This window comes from Lissotriton vulgaris, chromosome 7 (assembly GCF_964263255.1).
Source record: "Lissotriton vulgaris chromosome 7, aLisVul1.2, whole genome shotgun sequence".
Lineage (NCBI taxonomy): Eukaryota > Metazoa > Chordata > Amphibia > Caudata > Salamandridae > Lissotriton > Lissotriton vulgaris.
Genome location: NC_141695.1, coordinates 1,693,773,564 through 1,693,797,638, shown reverse-complemented (window position 1 = coordinate 1,693,797,638; position 24,075 = coordinate 1,693,773,564). Strand labels below are relative to the sequence as shown.

The window sequence follows — 24,075 nt, the reverse complement described above, 5'->3', positions numbered from 1 at the left end:
CAATGCCAATAACTCAAACTTGAATGCTGCGAGACCTATTGCATTGCAAATGCTTTTTCTTCCTTTCCTTTCCTGAGCTGCCTAACTGACTCACTCAATTACTGAGATTTGTCTAAGCACCTCACGTTCTAATGGGCTGATCATGTTGTAGGTTTTTGGGATACTCTGTTAAATGGTATGAGTTTTTGAGGTGGCCCCGGGTACAATTTTAAGTGTGTTCTTAGAAATCGATTCCAGGGATATTTATGTACGATGTCTCATGCGCAAACGTGCTGAGAACTTTTTTGAGGGGTTCTTGTATTTAATGCTACATAGCTATGATAGTGTGATGAGATCTTAAAACACTGCATTTCGGACTTAAAGTATTTACTATGATTGTGGATATAGCTACATTTGTTTCAACCGTTTTATCTACTTTTTCTAAATGCAAATATTCTTTTATTTTCTAGCAAAATGGCAAGTCCACGAACAAGGAAAGTACTGAAAGAAGTTAGAGTACAAGACGAAAACAATGTAAGTTGGTTCAATGTAAATGATGAAACTGGTAAACACTTGTAAAAAGGGTACTGCATGCTTACCGTTTAGCTTTTGAAATAATTGATTTAAACAGGCCAGGGACATACTTGTTGAACATCGTGGTACACGGCGTATACGTTTGGGCAAATCTGCTAGAATTATGTGGTCGTGTCAACCATGTATTTTAGGTTTAAAGCATTTTATTAAGACAAAAGAACACGGGGAGGGGGGGTAGGAGGTTAGGGTCACATACAATAAAGCAAGGAAATAAGAATGGCATTATGAGTGCGATCGTGGAATAGTCCGCTGGAAAAAAGGAAACCGCAGCAAATGAAAGGCGAAATACATGCTATATCTCCGTTCTGAGCATATGCGACACCCCAAATCTAAGCAAAGAAAGTGATACAAATGATACAAAGAAGCCCAGCCCACCAACCCCTAGATCCCCCTCCCCAAAAACTCCCCAACTCCCCCCAACACCCCCGTCCGATGTTCCACCAACAACACTACCTGCCCCCCAGCCGCATCCCCCCCCCCTCCAAAACCAGCCCCTCCTAGTCTGCCGGAATCACCGGCGGTGTCAGCCTCAGAAGCCTGAGGTATCTTGGACAGGTGAGTTCCCTAAATTCGGTAGTTAACAGCGCACGGAAGGGTTGCCACAGCTCATCAAACTGGTCTATCTCCCCCGCCACCATGAGCGACCGTTTTTCCATTCCCAGCACGTGCCAGAGCCTGTGTAGCCAACCCGTGATGGAGGGGATTGTGGTAGTGCGCCAGTGGATAAGAATGTTCTGAACCGCTGAGCCCAGCGCGATCGCCATTTGCCTGCCCCTACGGGACTTCAACGGATACATTAGGCCATTAGGAAGGCCCAGCAATATATACGCCGGAAAGCGCGGTAACTCAATTTCAAAATGCGTGTCCACCTCATCAAGAACTTCCTTCCAATAAGCGGCCAACAAGGGACAATCCCAAAGAATATGCGAAAGGGTCCCCACCTGCCCACAACCTCTCCAACACCCCTCATCAATGTGCCTATTCATCTCGTGCAGTCTCTCTGGGGTGTAGTACCAGTACGTGGACACCTTGGTGAATGTTTGGGTGAGGCCCGTGTGGTAGGCAGAGTGTCTCGCCCGGTGTGCAATCTGGTCCCACTCTTTGTGGCTAAGTGTCCTGCCCAGTTCCCTGTGCCATCGCTCCCTACCCGGGTGATAATAGTGAAACGGAGGAGGCTGTAAGAGCTTATAAAGATCAGTAATCAATTTAGCATCCGAAGCACGGGTCACCAGCCACCGCTCGTACGGTGTTATCTGACGGTCAGCGGTGTCCCGCACCTGGGGTTGGAGCGCCCAGTGTCGGACCTGCATGTATCGCAGTCTGTCCAACTCCGTCAAGCCGAACTCCTGCTGAAGCTGCTGAAAGGGAACCACTCCCTCAGGCCCATAGATCTGAAAGAGCGCTCGACAGCCCGCCGTCCTCCAATGGGAGAAAGCGCCCGGCTCCATCCCCGGGGAGAAGTCTGGATTATCCACAATGGGCGTGAACGGTGAAGGGAACGTGGTGAGGTCCCGGACCTCTCAAACCGCGTCCCACACCCTCAAGGGAACCCTCGTAACGAAGGAAGCATAAAGGTTGGGGGGACGGTGAGCGCGGCGCAAGAATGGGACTTCCTGGAGGGCACGCCCTGCAACCGCTTGATCCTGGAAAAGCCAGTGCTTATCGGATTCCCACCTGCTCCACTCCACAAGGTATCGTAGCTGTGCCGCCTGAAAGTATTTACGGAGGTCCGGAATGCCCAGGCCCCCCGCTTCCGGGGCAAGTGTGGAGAGAACCCTCTTCATCCGGGGCTTGCGACCTTGCCAGACAAAGCGTGAGATGTCAGCCTGCGTTTGTCTGATCCAACCCACTGGAGGCTGGAGAGGTAAGGCCCGGAAAAGATATAGGATCTGGGGCAGCACCGTCATCTTGACCGCTGCGATCCTGCCAAGCCAGGATAGCAGGCCCTTACTCCAGCGGCCAAGCTCCTCCCTGATCTTCTTACTAAGAGAAGCGTAATTAGCCGTCACCATCGCCGGCAACGTTGGCGCCAGCAGAATCCCCAAGTACGGTACCAGGGACGACCACCACTGCATGGGGAAGAGCCGCTGAAGGTCCCGCCTAGTGTCTGCAGCCAAGGACCCGTCCAAAGCCACAGATTTGCTCATATTCATTTTGAAGCCGGCCACACGCGAGAAGGCATCCAACTCATGGATGCAGGCGGGCAGGGACCTCCTGGGGTCGTCCAAGGTTAGCAGGACATCGTCCGCATAGAGGCTGACCGTGTGGACGTACCGTCCCATCTTGATCCCAATGGCATCCGGGTTGTGTCGGATCCTTTGGGCGAACGGCTCCATGTAGAGAGCAAAGAGGAGTGGGGAAAGGGGGCACCCCTGCCTCGTGCCGCGCTCGATAGCAAAACTGCGGGAGCTGCACCCATTGACCCGCACCAATGCTGAAGGGTTCCTATAGCAGTTGAAAACCATCGAGCAGAACTTATCACCGATACCCAGTTTCCTGAGCACCAGCTCGAGGTACGGCCAATGAACCCTGTCGAAGGCCTTCTCCGCGTCCACTGCCAGCAGCATCCGCTCACCCGGGATCCGCGAAGCCTTCTCCAAAATGTGCGTCACCCTCTTAGTGTTGTCGACAGTTTGCCTGCCGGGTACAAAGCCAGCCTGGTCTGCCTCAACCAGACCGGGAAGATGCAGGGCCAGCCTGGACGCCAGAATCCCCGTATACAGCTTGAGGTCGACGTTCAAGAGCGAGATGGGCCTATACGAGCCACATAAGGCCCGATCCTTCCCAGGCTTCGGGATCACCGAAACCGTCGCACGTAGGAGATCCGGCGGGATGGCTCCCGGGTCGGAGAAGGAGTTAAACAGCCGAGCGAGGATAGGGGCCACGACCGGGCAAAAGGTCTTGTAAAACAGGGACGTGTAACCGTCCGGGCCCGGGGCTTTCCCGTGCTTCAGTCTGGCTATAGCGGAAATTACCTCCTCAACGTGAATATCGCGCTCCAGATATTCCGCCTGAGCGGGGTCCAGCGCCGGGAGGGGCACAGACTCTAGATATTCCGTGGCTTCCCGCGGCAAGGAGGGCTCCCCGGTGTACAGCGCCTCGTAGAAACTGCAGAAGGTTTCCGCCACTTCCGCATCCCCAGAAACGGCCACCCCATCCGCACCCAAGAGTTCCTTCACCACGTTACGCTGTTGCGCGACTCGGAGTCTATGCGCCAGGAGCTTGCCGCACCTATCGCCACCTGTATAAAAGGCATGCTTCAGACGTAACGCTGCGTATTCCGCCCTATCCATGTCCAGCGCCGACAGGAGCTTCCTAGCAGCCTTCAACTGCCTCCAAACCCTTGGAGCGCCAGTGCGGCGGTGGACCTGTTCGAGCTCCCGGACCTGGGTAGTCAGCTCCTCCCTCTTCCGCTGCCGCTCCCAGTTTTCTGCCGAGGAGATGGAGATAAATTCCCCCTAAGAACCGCCTTCAATGCAGCCCACTGTGTCGCTAGTGAAGTGTCCGAATTACTATTATGTGTCTGGTAGTCCCGTATGGCCCCCTCAATGTGTTTCACCACAGTTTGCTTGTGCAGAAGGGTGTCCCTAAGGCGCCACATCCCCCGAGAGGGGAAGGGCGCCGGCCACGCAAACGCACCAACCACCGGCGCATGATCAGACAAAGTCAGGACCCCAATGTCCGCCGTCGTGGCAGCGGTACGCATCGGTTCACTAACCAAGAGATAGTCCAACCGTGCGTAGGTTCGGTGCGCGTGCGAGTAATAGGAGTAGTCCCTGTCCGTAGGGTGTAATGAGCGCCAAAGGTCGTGCAGATCCATGTCCGCAAGTCGGGCCTTCGCAGCCTGGGAAAGTTCCCCAGCCTGCGGGAACCGCTGCGCCGACCTATCCAATGCAGAATCAAAGACGATATTAAGGTCACCTCCTAGAATAACATGACGATCGGGGGAGGCAGTGACATCTACTAGTACTGAGTCCAAGCAGCGTTCCTGATGGTCATTCGGGCTATATACGGAGCCAACAGTAAACGATATACCCCCCAAGCGGAGGCGGTATGCCAAAAGCCTCCCTTTCTGTTCAGCATATTTATACAACACTTCCACCTTGAAGGAGCTCGCTATGAGAATGGCCACCCCCGCGGTTTTGGTCGCTGCAGAGGAGAAGAACTGGGTGGGAAACCTAGCGGAGCGCAGTCTATGGCAGTCACGGGACAATAAGTGGGTCTCTTGCAAAAGGCAGATGTCAGCCTGCGTCCCCTCAAGCAGAGACAAGATCGCCCTACGCTTAACAGGATTATTCAAGCCCTTAACATTAAGGGTCACCACCTTCAGGGACGACATGTCTCCCAGGGACCGGGAACGCTATGCTGCGGGCAGGGAACCGGAGGGGGGCGCAGGGCAGCAGCGCGGGACAGGTAAAAGCAAGCCAAGCGCGAACACAGGCAACATCGGACAGTTCTTTCCCAACCCCTGAACAACTCCTTACCCCAAACAAACCAATGGCAACCAGCCAAATACCAACTCGAACAACCCATTGTCTCAGTCAAGTCCCAAAACGGACAAGTCCGTAGTAAGTAGTGAAAGTGGACGTCCGGCCACTCACTTCCCCCCGCTCCCTTCCGACCCCCTCCAGCCCCCGAACCTGGCATCGAAGAAGCTGTGTCCATCTCCCCCCGGAGTGAATCTAGGCCGTCAAGGCCACACCGTTGGAGGCGGCCGAGTCCCTGCCGCTTCCCTCAAGGCACTGGCCATGTCCGCTCTGATGGTGGGCGAGTCAAAACGCCCAGCGCTCGCCACCGACCGTCTTCTCGCTGACCTCCGCCGACCCCCTCTATCCGAGCGCCTCCAAGTCGGCGTTGCTCCATATTCCTCCGTAGCTGTGAGCCCCAGGAGACCGCAAATATGCTGCAGGGAGCGCAACTGATGAAGCACCCCGTTCCAACGAAATATCAGGCGGAAGGGATGCCCCCAGGAGTACGGCGTCTCATGTTCACGCAGGAAATCAGTTGCAATCTTGAAGGACCTGCGCTTCTGCAACAGGCGGACAGGTCCTGATAGAGCGCCACGGGCCGCTCTCAGAAAGTCAGTGGTTGCTTCCTGCGGGCTTCGGTCATGATGCGCTCCTTCAGTGGGAAGTCAGGCAGGAAAGCCAAGATGTCTGGCGGGGGCGCCGTCGACTGGCGCTGTCGGCCAACTCTGTGGGCTCTATCAATGCGGAAAGGAAAGTCCGCGGCCTCTCCCAGAATGTCCCGGAACAAGTCTTGCAAATAGCCCACCAAGTCCGTCCCTTCGTCCGTGGACAGTACACCCCGTACCCAAATGTTATTCCGCCTCGACCTGTTCTCTAGGTCCTCGGTGTGGGCCTGGAGTTCAACACATTGCTCCCGGAGACGGAGAACGTCCTGTTGCAAGTGGAATATCTCGTCGTCCCGGCGTTGGGCCGCTGTCTCCACCGTCTCTATCCATTCACCAAGGCCCTCCACCTCTCTGCGGACCTCGCGGACTTCACTGGCCACCTCCTGCTTCAGCATCTGGAAGTCTTCCTTAAGCGAGCTGAACAGTTCCTCCATGAAAGACCTCGTGACAGGGGGTTCTCCCCTGGTCGCGTCCGCTGTGGCTCGGGAAGATCCCGGCGACGGTTGCCCCCTGTCTCGCTGCTGCTGGGCCCTGCCAAGCATGTCCGGCAGGGTACGGTCTCCCTTCCTCGAACCTCCTCTTCCAGACATCCTTGTCGAGCTCAACTGAAGAAGGGGCACGGGCCCCTACCACTTCTGGGAATCTCAAACAACCAGCAAGGACCCGCTGTGTATAGTTCTCAGTGAGATAGGGGACCTGCGCCACAGATGACAAAATGGCGGGTCAGTCGAGTCACAGCAAACCGTGGTCGCCCGACCAAGATAGCAGCTGGGTTCTTCACTGGGTGAACCCCCGGCTGGAGCGCCCCGCGGAAGGGGAAAGCTGTACAGAGGCAGAGGGTACAGGAAACGGCTTCCAAGCGACTCTGAAGGAGGTCTGCGATCCTGTCCCCGCGAAGACAAAATGGCGGTTGGGTGGGGCCAAGCAGATCATCCGAGCCCGGCGATGCCACCGGGGCCACCCCAGAAGCCGGGCAAACGGGAGAGTCCTCCAACCGGGGTTGTCCGGCTAGGTCGAAGAGATAGTAGAATTGGCACCGGTCCCAAATCGATCGTCCTCTGACCCCGGGACCGGAGTTCTCGCCTTAGGGGAGACCACCACCTCAAGTCCGAGCACCGCGGCACTCGAGAGGTACCCCGTGCAGTGGGTCACTCAACCGACAGCCTTCCTTCGATCCCCGTCGAGCACCGGGGCGGTCTCCACACCAGGTCGCTAGCCATCAGCACCAGACCCAGCCGAGGTGTCCAGACAGCACTCCGAACCGCTCCGCCACCAGAGCGCTCCGTCGTCTTGCGATCGGTTTTTGAGGTGCTTCCACCGGAGCAATCAGGGCCAAAATAGCATCAATGCGTGCTCCAGGTTCTCCGCCACACGCCTCTCAGCCGCTGAGCGTCAGCGGGGGGAGAGAAGCTGAAGAAAAAGGGCTCGAGCCTAGACGGGCCGGAGGAGCTGCGGGAAGAAGCGTCCGCTCACCCCGCCATCTTGGCCACGCCCCCCAACCATGTATTTTAAAGCAAGCTCGACCCTCATGATGCCTTCTTAACCCTTTCGATGCTGATGACGAGCTCAGCTCGTCATGATGCACGGTTGAGCTGTGTTGATGACGAGCTGAGCTCGTCATGAATAATGTAAAATATTGATTTCCAGCACAGGACGGGAAAACTGCTAGCAGCCAAGGTGTTAAAAAGCTGCTTTTGTTGCCTTGATGGAGAACCTCCAATGCAAAGTCTGAGGACAGCCCCACTGGACACATTACCCAGGCCTGATTAGTTGGCTTCCTGTCTGCCTTTTGCCCCCTAAGCAAGGAGAGTCCTGGGTATCTTGTTGTTCATATTTGAAAGCCACTCACTTTCAAGAACCCCTTTCTGTTAGAACTAGCATTTGCAATGCAATAGGTCTCGCGTTTGCAAGAGTTTTGCAGTGCCTTTTATTTATCCATTTTAAAATCCAACACATAAATAAAAGGCATTGTCATTTACAAGGGCAATTGCAGAAACTTTTGTAAATGCAAGACTATTGCATTGCAAATGTCACACATTCACCCTCGGTCAAGAGATTTGGGTTAAATCCATCATTCTTTTGCTCACCGTGCCACCCCAGTTTAGACCTGGCCATTTGGGGTGATGTGGTGAGCAAAAGAATGATGGATTAAACACTGATCCTTGGAACGGGATAAATGTTTTGATTTGTCCAGCATTCCGTACATCAATTGTTTATTTTGCATGTATTGTAAATACATTGCATCCATGGTGGAGCAAGGGTATCGCAGGCTAGCGCAGGGAAACAGACGCATCCCTACCGATGCTTCAGTTTCTTGTAAATCTGCCCCAGTGATTGTTAGATTATACTTTAGGCCAATGTACCAGGTGCCATCCCAGTTTTATTTGAGGACTCTTTTATAGAACAAAGAACAGCACACAAATCTGCCAAGGCATAGTAAGTCTACCTGCACAACCTAAATGTGTCTACTGATATAATTACGGGTATATTTCCATAACAGTAGAATATAGTCCTTCTTTTATGTCTGCTGGAAGTGACAATGAAGAGTGGCAGAGAGAATGGTGTGCACAGCTCTCAGCGACACTGATCTCACCAGCATGGTAATAATTACTGCTTACTATTTTTATGTCAGGAAAAATGCCCAGCTTCCTCCGCTCGCAGAATTTACAAATGTTTTGGTGAGCAGCCAGATACTGAAATCATATGCCAACTGCATGTTTCAGGCTCATATCAGGGCCAGATCGGGAGACCAAAGCAGCACCGGCAAAAAGCCAAAGACTAGACCCTCTCCAAGCTTTATCTCGCTCTTCCCATGCATCCATATTCTCTTCTACCTCTCTAGTCTCACTCCCTCTTTCTCGTTCATGGTCTATTTCCTGAAGCCCCCAAATATCTGCTCAATTAACGCTGGGGAGTTGGGGAACTGGACAGGGCAGTAATTTCCAAGGTCAGACCTGGAGGGCTGGATCAATGCCAGATTTTTTAAATAGTTACATTTATCTCAGTGGGGATACGCTAAAAATCTGGCAACGATCCCGCCCTCCAGGACCAACTTTGGAGAATCCTGGGATAGAGGCACCAACAGCTTCTCTAGCTTTTAAACCCAAACTTCATTGGCTCCAGCTCCCCAGTGTGAATGATCGATGGATTAAAAGACTGGTCTAGGTGGGGCTGAAAGAAGTAGTTCATCTGGGATTGCTGATCAGCAATGAGCAGGTCACTGCAGCTCATTAGGAAAATAGAACAATACATTTACAACTTAAACTCACTCACAAATTAGGCTGCTCTCAAAATGGCCCCTACCAGGTGTGATAATGCAAGTAGGTGATCAAGTAGTCTCATATCCGTTGTGAATAGATGACCAATTCATTGTTTGCCTTTTGTATCTTACCCATGTATTTTTACTTTTCGCATTCTAAATGAAGCCATTGAACTGATTGCCAGCCCTGGTATGCAACCCTTTAGTGCTTTACTAACACATTTGCCTGAACTGCTAGATTTATACCCTTGTAAATTTGTAACTAAATGTCGCATGAGTTTTACAGGCACTGCGGCCTGTCAGTAATGCAACAGTTGCCACGAGCCACCATTCAGACATTGTATGAGAACTAGAATAACAAATAAGCTGAAAAATATGCTGATCGGTTTTAATGCACAGCAGTGGCTCTATAATCAGTATTAATTACAGCAGTGATTGGTATCAATGTACATTATCCGCGTTTTCCATGTGAACAGTGGTAGCCAGCAACCGCGCTGAGGCTCTCTGTTAATTAGCTGCAATATTCAAACATAGGAGAAATTGGGGAAATGTATTAATTCGTTAGCGGGCGCCTGCCTGTGAGTCTCTGACTCTGCTGATAATGCCTGCGCTAGACTTTCTGGGATCACGCTTCATCTCGCGATGTCTTGTGACAAGCGTTTACCAGGAACAATGCACCTATTACCAGCCCCCATCATCAAGAGCGTCTCTGCGTAAATTAGTCGTAGTGCCTCGGGTCCGTGTTGATGGCGCGCAGGTAGTTAATATTCATCAGCTTCTGTGATCAGCATTAATCAGGTGCATTGATCCTGTGATCTGCATAATTCGGAGATAAAGCGTCTGTAATCGGGTACCTCAGCCGCCTTGCCTCTTTTATCAACATTATTTAATTAGAGTGTGTCAGATTGTTATTAACCGGAGTCCGCGTCTCTTCAAGCTCACTTAATAATGCACATTTTTCATCATCTTCATTGATTAATGATTTATATTTAAATAAATATTAACCTTCAGCAGTGCCTTTAATCATTGCTGTCACGCCGCACTGTATGTGCGCTGCCCCGCTGGTCATTTATCATGATCTGTCCGGAGCACTGTCTTTGGTATCCATACTAACTAGTGGTAGTGATAACCCGCTTCATGATAATAGGAAGCTCTTTCTATGCCTGATGCTCATTATACAGTTTGTGTCCTCCTGCCAGAACCGTTTGTCATTTTGGTAAGATAACTAGCCGTACCTGGCTCATGGAATTAGGCTGAGATATGTTGCAGTACAGGTAACTGTAGGTTGGAATAGGAAGATCAAAGGGTTCGCCGTGGTGCTAGCAGAGAACTGCAGCTGCAGATGTGTTTTCTTTTAACAGGAAAAGGCGAACCCCTCTCTAGACGAAGCGCCCAATCAAGATTCAGGACTGTTTCTGCCGATTGACTGGAGCAGAACCGAACAATCCAGCTAGCAAAAGGGACGCCGTGCGGGGCGCACGCACATGAACTGAAAGCTAAGAGGAGACACCATGCGCGTGCACCTGGCCTGTCTGTGCGTGCACATGGTTTGTCTCCCTTCGCTACGAAAAGCCACAACAATAGACTTGCCAAGGCGCAGTAGCTCATGCGCTGCGTTTGCTAGGCGAGACCTAAAAATGAGGGGAGTTCTCAGAAGTCTCTGGTCTGTTACCCACCTAACAGTAATTTTTAGATTCTTACTCACCACAAAGTGGGGTGTTGGAGGGAAGGGGATCAGAGCAAGCGGGGGAGGAAGTTGCAGCATAGGGAAGTGAACTCAGCTCAGGGATGTTCTTACTCTGAGCTTGTGGGACAAATGTAATTGTTTTTGAACCAAAAATGTTGAACTTCCATATTTCTTTTCTCACTTTATTCTTTTCTAACTTCCCCTAATTTCGGATCCTTTTTTCTACAAGCTAGTGTTTCTGCCAGGTGTCTTGACAGCCATGCCTAGGCAATTTAGTTCATAGAGTTCATAACTAAGAGCTAAAGAGTCCTAACATAACATTTTTGTCTTTACGCTTGTCATATTTATTCATGACATAATTGTAGGTCTTCCCTTCCCTTTTTCTTCCTTTTCTTCCTCTGTTTCTTATTGGTGACTTGAAGTGGCCCAAAGTGTTAAACCACCATACAAAATCAGTTCAGTATTGTTGCTGGCAGCTGTGGGTTGAAACAGCTATCCATTGCCTGCTACCATAATTATGGTGTCAGCTGCAGGCACAAGCACATAAAAAGAGCAGGTAATTAGTATGCAAATTTGTGCACAATAATTCTGATACTACCTGCTCACTATGCCTTCTGCTCTCTGTGTTATCGTGGGTCCTTGGATTACTTTATTGATTCTCTGCATATTGACTGAGGCAGTCCGTCTACAAAAGCTCCTATCTCTAGCCCTCCAACCTGTGCAACACTTCACTCGCTCCTCCCTCCTGGACACCTGCTTCTCGCTTTATGCAGAACCCACTTTAATCACTGAAGCCCACATCCTGTTGAACCAGTCCCTGTCCAAGGATCTTGGTGTTTTCTGGTTCACCTTCTTCCAAGGGGTAGAAAAGAAGCACACAATAGGAGAATAGTTGAAATAAAAAATACAGGACAGGGAGGTTGCTGATCTACATATTGTAAAAGGGTTTGCATGAAAGACACTGACCTGTCATAGTGCTTCCTGAGTGATCATATGTTAAGCATTCTGGCTCTAGTAGAGTATATTACCATTCTACTTCGGGTACGACTAAATGTTCTATAGAGGACAATTGGTCTTTGAGGTTAGTCTGAAACCTGTTTCTACTTTTTTACTATTCATGTACAACAGATAAAACTGTATTTCTAGATACCCTACAAGTCACACAAGTGGATGAGTGCATGTGTTGATTTGGTGGCATATGGTGAGATACTGGGTAACCCTGTGGTTATTATGGTAACATCAAATGGTGTTGTGTTAAAAATGACTTTAAAGCTCATCAAAAGGATGAAGACCGCGGTAAGTCATGTATCTTTAACTCAAACGTAAGTTGATGTTGTTTCCTGTATCATGGTAGCAGGTAGTATATCCAATATATATCAAGGCATCCTCGCATGCACACATTTTGAGCAATTCAGACTCTATTATTGCCGCTTTGTCTCTTTGCCTCCTTTTCATTCTTCTTTTCAGTTTTGCGAATTCCAGTTTCTTTGAAGCTCCTTTGTGTGACAGTGAAGCGCTTTCTTTGCTTTTGCTGTGTTTATATAGCCCAACACTTCCGCCTGTTAAAGGGCAGGCAACTCAGTTAGGCAAAGCTTTTGAATTATTTTGCGCTTAAGTGGTAATGCCAAAATGAGGTCTGTCCTTCGGTGTATGTTTTGTCTGTAATATGTTTATCAAAATATACCTGTCTCTGCACAGTTCTATAACCTAGCATTCTGGAATGCTTTGTGCATATTTTCCTGAGATTCTGACTTGATGCAGTGATGTGCATGTTTCCTGATAGGATAATTCAGTTTGTCCGATAGGTTTTCGTAAGCTTCGTCTTCATCTGCAATATTCTTTCCTATCATTTTTGTTTGTGGTGACAGTGTGGATCCAAAAGCCCTGCCATTTACTATCCGCATGCGTGATTCTCTTGCTAGTAAAATTTACCCGAAGAATGTAAGCTTGTTTCTGACATTATAGGTTTTCATTCTGTGATTTATGCTAAAGGTACACCCTACATTGTTGTAGGGCATAGGTTTAAGCAATACTCCGAGTCCCTGGTTTGACAGGCCTCCTTCTTTCTCTTTCAGCTCTGCTTCGAGTGTAACGCTTTTAACCCCCAGTGGGTGAGTGTGACCTATGGAATCTGGATTTGCTTGGAATGTTCTGGAAAGCACCGGGGCTTGGGGGTTCACCTAAGGTAAGTCTAAATAGTACAAGCCATTGCAGTGCTTGTAATAGAACGGCTGGGGAGCAGATTGGTGTTAACAATGGATAATTATGTATTTTTATTAGTGTCTGAGGGGCATGGAAATGGGGTGACCAAAATTTAATTCTTCAGGCTGTAAGTTATCCTAGCATTCTACATCATCCTGCTGGTTTTCCCGAACCAGACCGCTCCACCCATTCTCCATTGTTGAATATGCATATAGAAATGGACTGAAAGTAAGACTCGTCCATCTTATGATGTACTCCCCAGCTTTGTACGCTCAGTCACCATGGATAAATGGAAGGACACTGAACTGGAGAAGATGAAGGTTGGGGGAAATGCCAAGTGCCGGGTGTTTCTGGAGTCTCAGGAGGATTATGATCCCTGCTGGTCGATGCAAGAAAAGTACAACAGCAAAGCTGCTGCCCTCTACAGAGATAAGGTATGGGAGGTTTTTCAATTTTTCCCAACCTTCTACATTTATTTCCATAGCAAAAGTAACCTGGGCGGAGCTATTTGGACATGTGCAGCCCTGCAATGTCTCTGTTAAAGTTGTGTTTTTGTGCACCTTAATAAATGCTGTCCTCTGAAACCCGCCAATACTCACTGGGTGGAGGGTGTATTCTGTAACAAATGCTGATACTTACTGTAGAAGGGTGTACTATGATGTGTGGTGATTTGTGTCTTGCTTTTCTCATACAGATTGCAACTCTAGCAGAGGGGAAAGAGTGGTCCATTGAAACATCTACTGCTAAAAATTGGACTCCTCCTCAGCCAAAAATGACTCTTCCTTCAACTCACCGGTATGTATTGAGTTCTTGATACTAAAATGCATGAAGTCAGTCGCAAGGCAAACGTATATTTGATTCAGGTCTTCTCCAAGGAAATGCCCGATTTCTGTCAGTGACTACCAAAATGCTGGCTCAGTAGGACTAGTGTTCCTGGCAATTTGAGCAATAAATGAAACTGCTAAATTATAATTTGTTACCAACTGTGTAGGACTGTGTGCTATTTGATTTGGTCTTGCTGGAGTTAAAATATGGAGGTATGACCTCAGGTCATTTTTTCCCCCACTTAAGCTAATCATTTGATTTCTTTATATCCCGATCCCTTAAGGAACAGAACAGTGAACACTAAGTAACGCCTCAAATTCTGCTATTAACTGCCTTATAAAATTATGTACATTTACATCATAATGTTTTTATTTTGGTGCACAGAGGCTAAACAAATTGTAGATAAGACCTACAGTGGAACGTTCATGTTTTTTTGGCCTCTGGAATGTAAATGTGTGGTTATTAAAAGCTAGCTCATCTGCCCCTCATTCCCTGTTATCCCAAATGTGGCTTGAGCATTGAATTCCTAAAATGTCTGTAGTGGTTGGAAGAGAGCTAACAATGAGTGTCATGTCTGCACCGGCCGTGCAACAGAAATAGAGCATAGCTGATTTTAAACCATCCTGGGGAGATTTATACTACCCTTGTAGTTTTTCAAACCAACTCTGGAATAGTATGTGTATGGCACCATTAGATTTTTTTTTTTTTTGTTGCAAGGAACATACTTAAAGGATCACAATTGCAGATAAGAAATAGGAGAATATTGACAAAGTATTGTGTTTCCATACCTACTTATTCATTTCAACGTAATGGTTCAAACAACAAGCCCAGAGTGGCTTTCCATCAATCTTAAAGAAAGACCAATCTCTAGATAGGTCAATAGAAATCAAGGTATATTGTGGTGATCCATTCTTTACAAAGCTGTGTAGGTCTTAACATTACTTTTACTTTTGCTTCATTATGACAATCAAGGATTACTAGTTGGAAGCGATGTTCCCACCAAACTAAGATTTGAGGGTTTTTTGTAATAAAAACAGAGTCTCAGTGAGAAATCCCAAGCTTAAATCCTGGAAGCAGTGACACAGCTGTAAGTATTACCCCATAGAAAAATGTGTTTAGTCTTGGAGTAGCACCAAAACAAATTAAAGACCTGAATCAATCAATCAATCAATCAATGACACTTATAAAGCGCGCTACATACCCGTAGGGTCTCAAGGCAAGCGACAGCGACATTCCCAAACCAATTTACTGAATGGAAAAACATTTTAACAGTTATATTAAAGGAACAGAAGGTATGGATTTTTAAAGTTTTATGTAAATAAAAGCTCCAAGAAACTGCAAAGCATCAATTTAAGTATCTGTATTATCAAATGAGACCATGGGAGGCCTTTGCTGCACCAACAGCAAAAAGCATTTATCAGCCAACTGTTCTACTTGAGAAAGGCGTCATTCTGGGAGCTTGGTTGGTTTTGGCACGCCGTAATTGTAAGGTAGCCGAAAGGCTCTGGCGGAAGCATTATGACCAAGAAGCTAAGTCTGCCTATAAACTATCTATTAAATCTTACCATTCTGACATTCTTGAGGCCAAAAAGAACTATTTTGCAGATAGAATTGAGTCTGCGTCAAATTCCAGTAAAGAAATCTTTACCATTTTTAAAGAGTTTATCTCTCCCAAATCCAGCATAGCTCAGCATAAGTTCTCAGAACCTTGAGTAAAGGAGCTGGCCATCTTTTTCAATACAAAAATCAAATTGATTCAAGAATCTTTTCCCCCAGCTACCCCTAATGCATCACTGCATGATTCAAATCTGACGTCTTCATCTCCTGATTCTAGCCCCATTCTATCGGAGTTTCCTCCTTTATTGGAATCTAATTCCCTGGATCTTTTACTCAGGATTAAATCGGGCTCCCCGCTTGACCCGTGCCCGGCGAGCTTTTTAGCTAGGAACGCCAAAATTTTGAATTCTTTAATCTCCCTATCCTGAATCTTTCTTTGTCCTGTGGCATGGTTCCACCAGCCTGGAAGAAGGCTATGGTTGTCCCCCTTCTAAAAAAAAACAGGCCTCGATCCAGAAATACATGCAAACTATAGGCCCATATCTCTCCTGCCCAGTCTGGCTAAGATCGTCGAGAAGCACGTTCATTCTGTGCTTTCTTCCTTTCTTGAAGACCATGGGTTACTCCATTCTACCCAATCTGGCTTCCGCTCCAACTTGAGCACTGAGACCGCTCTTTTGGAAGTTAACGAAGCCATTAAGGAAGTGCTCGACGCAGGTGGAAGAGCAATGCTGGTGTTGTTGGATTTGTCGGCGGCCTTCGACACCGTCCCGCATGAGGCCCTCTTGAGAAGACTTCACGAGATCGGTCTCAGAGGGACGGTGTTGAGCTGGCTGAGATCTTACCTAGCGGGTCGTCGACAAGTGGTCTGGGCCCCCCCCGTACTCCGCCGAGGTGCCGCCTATGGATGTCGGAGTCCCACAAGGGTCGGTGCTGAGCCCGACCCTTTTTAACATCTTCATGACTCCTTTGGCGGTACTGGCGGAGTCAATGGGTGCCCAGATCATATCTTACGCTGACGACACCCAGCTCCTCTTCACCTGCAAGAAGGGCATGGAGTTCGACGGGGAGAGCATCCGTGGCTGCCTTGGGGCTGTCTTCAACTGGTTTCAGGGAAGCAGCCTCAAGTGCAACCCAGATAAATCTGAGGTGCTCTTCTTCGGCTGTCAGGCAGAACCACCTTGGCAGGAATGGTGGCTGGTTTGCATGTCCCCCCCTTCCTCCTCATCTTTGGTCGCTAAAAACCTCGGGGTTAAAATTGATGACACCCTTGCCTTGAAAACACAGATCACAGGCCTTACGGGCACCTGTTTTGGTCTATTAAAAATGATGCGCAAATTCCTTCCTATGCTCCCTTTGGCCCACAGGAAGCTGACAGTTCAAGCTTTGATCTGTTCCAGGCTTGACTATTCAAATATCCTTTACTTGGGATTGCCAGACTATCTCTTGCACAAACTCCAGGTTGTCCAAAATTCTGCGGCAAGAGCCATCTTCGGCCTACCCCGGCATGCCAGATCATCTGAGTTGCTTTCCTCCCTGCACTGGCTTCCTATCAAGAAGCGTATCATATTCAAAGCACTTACTCTGGCCCATAAGGCACTCCATCGGGTAGGGGCCTCATACATTCAGAAACTGATTTCTTTCTACAAGCCCACCAGATCTCTCCGGTCGGAAAATCTTGGCCTGGCAATTGTACCTCCTATTAAGAAAGTCAGAATAGGTGGACGTTCTTTTAAATATCTCGCCCCCACACTATGGAACTCCCTTCCCGTTGATCTCCGCCACACTCCTAATTTGTTTGCCTTCAGAAAGGCCTTGAAAACCTGGCTTTTTCATTAGTAACTCTGCTTTGTTTCTGTTGTCCCTCTCCTTTCTTTCAGTAATGGGTCAGAAAGCGCCGGGACACTCCTTGGAGTAGCCGTGCGCTATATAAGTCACCCATTAACATTAACATAACATTAACATTAACATTCTTGCAATATGGAACACTCCAATGCTTCCAGACTTCTTAGGTTGTTGAGTGCCTTGTCTTTCATCTTGTCACTTTCAAATCTCCCAGACCTCTGGGAGAGTCTTGTTCCATCAAGGGCTTCAGCTCTGGTCCCACCAAGTCAGTCTGTTCTTCTTCCAAGATGGTCTCCTTAGTAATTTCTGTCCGGAAGCTACAGGAGGGCAGCTAGTTTGACTCCTCAGACTATTGAGATTCCCTTTAGGTCCTTGGGTTAAGCAGGCAGCTGACTTCACATCAGTCCTTACTTAAACGTGTAGCGTGTCCTTCTTATTTTCTTCCCAATGTCCATTTGTATTATGTGCAGCTGGTGATGCAACACATTACTTTATGACCAATAGGTAGTGATTGGCATTGGCATCCAATCCGGTCCCTATAAATGTCTCAAGATCAACACCGTTTCTTTGACTTTACTGAAATTTACCCTAGAATTCCCAGTTCCATGGCACTTTCAAGATTGTAGAATTTCATTTCCACTTTGTAGAGCACATTAGTGCTTATCAAAATTAGGAATTCTATAGTTATCCAGTATTATGGGTGTATTTCATAGATTCACATGCCTGAATCATTCCCCGTCGTCTAGATGGGAGTCCCCGGTACATAAATAAAGTAATGTCCTAAAGACATATAAAGAAGTAGGCCCACGGGCTTCACATTAGTAACATATCCTTGTCCTTTTGTAAAAAGGACCAAACTCTAGAAGAGAGCCAATCAGCTGCCACCTCCCTCTAGAACCCTCCTGGAAGGAGCCTTAGTCCCTTCAGATTTTCTACAGCACGTTGTGCTAAGGGAGTCTCTTCTGAGCTCTGCTCAGGTTTGTTTCTTCACAGCTGTTTTAACAGTATTTCGGGACATTTTCTGTTGTGACTTCAGTGACTGCTATATACTATGGCTGACACACCAAAAAAGGGTCTTTTTAGATCCTGTGGTTCTTGTGGAAAGAAAAGGCTACACATTGATGACCAGCATAAGGACTGCCTGTATTGCCTGTACCCAGATCATTTGGCTAAAGGCTGCTAGGTATGTCCCTTTTCCACTAAAACCCTCAAGGACCGTGAAGGACGCCTTTTAATCTGGCTCCAGAGGCTAAAGGACAGAGATAACCTTGATTCCTCTGAGGAGAATGAAGGTTCTTCAGTCTTCTCAAAATTATCTCTGAAGAGACCAAGGGTGGCTTCTCCTAGCCCTGCGGCTCCTCCTCAAAAGAAGACCCTTAAAAAGTCTTCAGAGGTTATGGCTAAAACAACTTCTGGGAAGGAAGTTCACAAATTCAAGAAACCAGTTTCGACATCGTCGACGACTATATCGTTGACGGCACATTCATCGTCGAAGAAGGCAGTGTCTACAGCTTCTTATGTGTCTACCTCGACAGCATAATCGTCATTATCATCGTCGACGACTACGACCCCATCGTTGACGGCGGGTAAAGCTTTGTCGTCGACGATTGCCATTAAGAGAACGCCCCGTCGACGCTGACCTCTCCGACGACAGCATAGACGACGAAGCCAATATGGTCGACTTCGGCACTGTCGGTATATCATCCACCACCTACTCCTATAGTTTGTCTTCCTGCATCTCTAGTTACGGATCTTTAATACCTTATCCAGGATTATAAGCAGAGGTTTCCAGAATCTCTGGCTCCTCCGACTACCACGGTAACTCCGTCGCCAAGACCACGGCATCCACCCTTGAATATTCAGACAGAAAGGTTGGATTTACCACTTCCTCTTAACTTCGGATGAAGAATGAGAGGAAGGAGAAGAAGACCAGCAGGAAGAGGATGAGCTACAGGATGATCAGTCCTTGCATGATGATTGGGAGGACTATGTCATCCCCTCTCCAGCATCTCCAGTGCCCGCAACCGCAGATTCACCACCGGGCGACATTGGAGGATTCCATAATGTGGTGGAGAGGGCTGCTCAACGTTTTAAAATCTCAATGGTCTCCCAGGAACAAGACAGCTTCTTGTATGACTTCAAAGAACCTCTCAAGAAGTCAGTGAGGTCAATACCTATTATCGATTATCTATGGTCACAGGGGGTTAAAATTGGACAACATTGGGAAAAGGTTTTCTTCAATGTCGGCGATGACGGTGAAGGCCGCAAACGCCCAAGAGCTTTTGGGACGCTATAATAGACAATTGTGGGCGGATATGGCCCCATATCTGTCAGAATTACGAGATGAATCCAAAGAGGAAGTAAACAAGATCGTGCTAGAAGGTGAAACATCGGCGTCAGAAATTATAGGCTGTGCGATGGATATCGCTATGACAGGGTTCCGCCAGCTGGCTGGGGCAGCAGTCTTACGACGCAAAGGATGGCTGAAAGCAACCTCATTCCGTCCTGAGGTGCAAACGAAGATTTTGGACATGCCTTATGATGGCCAGTTACTATTCGGCTCCAAAATTGATGAAGCACTGCAAAATATAAAAAAGGACACAGACACTGCGAGAGCTTTGGGCATTCTCCAGTATAAGAACCAGTCCTTTCGTGGAAATCGAGGAAGAGGGCAGTCTTCCTATAGAGGAAGTTTCCAATACAGATCTTCCTACTCTTCAGGCTAGAGTAGACCACAATTCCAACAGCGCCAACAACAGCAAAGCCAGCAATCCTTTTATGACAAGTCGTCCTTTCGGGGTAGAGGACGGCGAAAGAACAACGGGCGCAGACAATGACATGTTTATTCAGCCAGTCCAGACTTCATTTCACTCATTAAAAATTGGAGGAAAGATTTCCCATTTTCGATTGCTTGGGTCTCACGCTCAATCAGGAAAAATCAGTCCTACAACCTTCTCAGTGCATCAATTTCCTGGGTGCAACTTTGGACACACGTTCAGCAAAAGCTTTCCCATCCCTAGAGAGGAAAAACAAGCTCCTGGCACTAGCTGCTATAGTAGCTTCAAAGAAGGTCTTGACAGTCCGCCTCTTCAAATCCCTTCTGGGAATGATATCATTGTGTATCCTCCTGATTCCTCACTGTCCTCTACGGATGCGGCCTCTACAGGAGGCACTCTCGAAGCAGTGGGTCCAATGCACATGTTCATTCGACGACCACATAGTGACTCCTCAGATGGTCAAAGCCCTACAATGGTGGATGTCATCTCGAAACCTTTCTCAAGGCTTGACATTGTGGAGGAGTGTGGCTCAATGGTTAGAGCGGCAGACCCTGATGCAGAGTTCTGGTCCGGGACCAGGGTTCCATTCCCGCCTCGGCTGGTCTTGGGCTCATAATTCCTCGGACCTGATTTCTCGCCTCGGTGCCTATTCTAATCATGGGCCCCACGCTGCAACTCTGGGCAATAGCTTGCTTAACCTCCACACCGGCCCCAACAGCGCTGTGGATGCCTGGCTTCACCCTGGGGGTGCCCAGGAGTGGACACTTCACAGGGAAAGCCAGGAGGGGTTCCACAGCGGTATGAGTAATAGCGCCAGGAAACCGCTTGGTGACAGTGCGCTCTACAAATACCTTGACATTTACATTTTTACATTTTACTTGCAGCTGATCCTCATATTATCACAACAGACGCCTCCTTGGAAGATTGGGGAGCTTTTCTGCATGAGTTACGGATAAGCTGGAAGTGGTCTCCTACGGAGAAAAAACTTCACATCAATCTGCTGAAACTGTGGGCGGTCTTCCTGGCTCTTCAGGCTTTCCTCTCAAGAATCAAAAATTCCCTTGTGCTCGTCCGGACAGACAACACTACGACGATGCACTACCCCAACAAGTGGGGAGGGACGCGCTCGCTGACACACTCGCGCGAGTCGCAGAAAATTTGGAACTGGCTAATCACAAACTAGGTATCCCTTCGGGCGGAGTATTTCCCAGGCATGGACAATGTACTCGCCGACTCGTTGAGCAGACAGAAAACAGAATCTCACGAGTGGGAACTGGATCAGAAGATCCTCGACCAAATCTTCTTGAGATGGGACACTCCACAGATCGATCTATTCGCCACAAGATCCAATGCCAAATGCCCACACTTCGCAAGTTGGCATCCCCAGGCAGGGTCTCTAGGGAATGCATTTTCGATCACATGGCGCAACTTCTTTGCGTACGCCTTTACGCCATTCCCGATGCTTCCCAGAGTCCTCAGAAAATTGAAAGCGGAGCCTTGTACTCTCATTTTAATAGCCCCAACTTGGCCACAACAGCATTGGTTCACTGAACTCCACCGCCTATCTCTGGAGCCACTGATCCATCTGAAGCATTGTCCGTCTCTACTCACAATGAGCGACCGGCAAGTCCAACACCCGAATCTGACATCTCTCAGGTTAGCCACCTGGCTCCTGAGTTCTGAGAGATTCAAAATTTGAATATTCCACCTGACTGTAGAGCCATTCTCGCTCGAGCACGAGTGGATAGCACCAATAAAACGTATTCCCTGAAATGGAAGAGGTTTTGTATCTGGTGTAGGGGTCGAGGAATACACCCTTTCACTTCTTCTCCGGAGCAAGTTTCACCTTATCTTCTACACTTGGCAGCGTTGGGCCTTGCTCACTCCTCCATCAGGGTCCACTTGGCTGCAATATCCCGTTACAAGAGATCTTCAGCGCGTCCTTCTCTCTGGTCTCACAGACTGATCAAACAATTTTTGAAAGGATTGTACAGGACTTTTCCTCCGGTGAAAATGTTGCCTCCTACCTGGCATCTTAATATAGTCCTTAATCAACTCATGAAGCATCCCTTTGAGCTGGTGCACAGGGCCCACCTGAAATATCTCTCTTGGAAGACAGCTCTCCTTCTTGCGCTTACCTCTGCGAGTTGGGTGAGTGAGCTGCAAGCATTCTCGATTCAGGATCCTTTTCTACAATTTAAACAAGACAGAGTGATCTTGCGGACAAATCCGAAGTTTATTCCAAAAATCCCTTCGGATTTCCATCTCAATGAGCCTGTGGTTTTGCGTTCCTTCTTCCCAAATCCCAGTACAGCAGCCGAAAGGTCGTTGCATTCATTGGATCTCAAACAGTACTTAAAATTTTATATCGACAAGACAAAAGCTTTCAGAAAGTCAAATCAGCTATTTGTGGCTTACCGCACGCCCAGAAAAGGTCTTCCACTTACTAAACAAAGCATTTCCAGCTGGATTTCCGCAGCTATTTCTTTTTGTCATGAACAAGCAGGACATCCACTGCACTCCAAAGTACGAGCCCATTCTACTAGGGCGATGTCCACATCCATGGCACTGTTCGCAGGTGTGCCGGTCATTGACATTTGCAGAGCGGCAACATGGAGGTCGCCACATACCTTCACTAGGCATTACTGCCTGGACACCGAACTTATGGAAGACGCAGCCGTGGGACAAGCAGTACTTTGCCATCTATTTCACTAGAGGTGAGCCTTCTTTCATCCCTCCATCCTTCTCATGTATGCACATTTCTCTGTTGTGTAATGCGTTGGTATTTGTTGTTTGCATCTATTTGCTCTTGCTAGTCGATTGATATGTTATTATCTAATGCCTTGTATATACAGTGCCATCCGAAATATGCTTGCTACTCTGATTCAGGCATGTGAATCTAGGAAAGACACCCATAATACTGGATAAGAAATGCGTTACTTACCTGTAACTGCAGTTATCCAGTATTGGTGTCTTTCATAGATTCACATGCAACTCTCCCGCCTCCCCTGGAAGGGCTCACCTATTTCTCTCTAACACACCTACTTAGCTTTGTGCGTACGAAAATCTGAGGGACTGAGGCTCCTTCCAGGAGGGTTCTAGAGGGAGGCGGCTGCTGATTGGCTCTCTTCTAGAGTTTGGTCCTTTTTACAAAAGGACAAGGGTATGTAACTAATGTGAGGCCTGTGGGCCTACTTCTTTATGTCTTTAGGACATTACTTTATTTATGTACCGGGGACTCCCATCCCGACGACGGGGAATGATTCAGGCATGTGAATCTATGAAAAACACCAATACTGGATAACTGCAGTTACAGGTAAGTAACTCATTTAGTCTCCCATCAAAAACCAACCCTGCCTAGTCTACAGCCCCTTCTTGTGGGCAGAAGAATTAGCCTGGAGATGAACTATATAGTTTCAGAAGCACCCTTGCTACCAGAATGTTACTTGGTTTTCACCTGTTGATCATACTCCCTGGGAAGTCTGATGTTTACATGCCATTTATGCTCTCTTATCTCACCTCACATTCCAAGATATGTGGGGTAGTTGACCAATAGTTGACTGGCGATTATGTCCTCCTTGCCTTTCTGCCAGAGACTATTCACAGGGAAGATATTTTGCATCTTTCCAAAGAGTTACTCTGTCACTAGAGAAGGCAGAGTTTGGCCTAACAGAATTGACTATTGTCCACTTTGTCAAGCAAATATTATTTTACAAACTCACCAGGGTAGCGCATTTATCAGAAATCTGTGCCATCATTTCATTTCATTGGTGTTTGGATCATCTCAATAGCTCCAACCAAAGCCAACTTGTGGAATGCCTTTTAATCCAAAGCTGGCTTTTCCAATTGGAAAAGGCCATTGCAGCCTATCTAGTAAAACAATACATTTAATCGGATCACTACATGGTCATGCAGATTTCATTTTGGATATGCAACACTGATGCGCAGTAGGCCCCCAGGCCCTAATGCATTGAAGACCATGCTTACGGGTGACAAGGCTAATGTAAAATACAGTCTTTTCTGATTGTCAATATTGTTTTCCTTTGATGGGTTCTGTTGCAGTTTTTAGGCTTCAGTCATTCTAATGCTGACTTCTCAGATCTTCAGATATACTTATAAGTGGCTGGTGTACACATTTAACTTTTATGTCAGTTGGTTCACTTTCGGTGTCGTTTTTACAACTATGATGTTACTCAAAGGTTTAATAAGCCAGTTT

The 24,075-nt window shown here is 47.9% G+C and overlaps 1 protein-coding gene across 4 annotated transcripts in view; it reads left to right on the top strand.

Annotated features, from left to right (window-relative positions):
• ARFGAP1 (ARF GTPase activating protein 1) overlaps positions 1-24,075 on the top strand; it is a 210,944-nt gene that overhangs the window by 91,847 nt on the left and 95,022 nt on the right. For all 4 annotated transcript variants that reach the window (XM_086932821.1, XM_086932820.1, XM_086932822.1 and 1 more), the window contains 4 exons: positions 450-513; positions 12,729-12,838; positions 13,118-13,289; positions 13,550-13,650. In XM_086932821.1, the coding sequence (XP_086788947.1) occupies positions 454-513; positions 12,729-12,838; positions 13,118-13,289; positions 13,550-13,650 (443 nt within the window). In that variant the 5' untranslated portion in view covers positions 450-453. The remainder of the gene's footprint in view (positions 1-449; positions 514-12,728; positions 12,839-13,117; positions 13,290-13,549; positions 13,651-24,075) is intronic.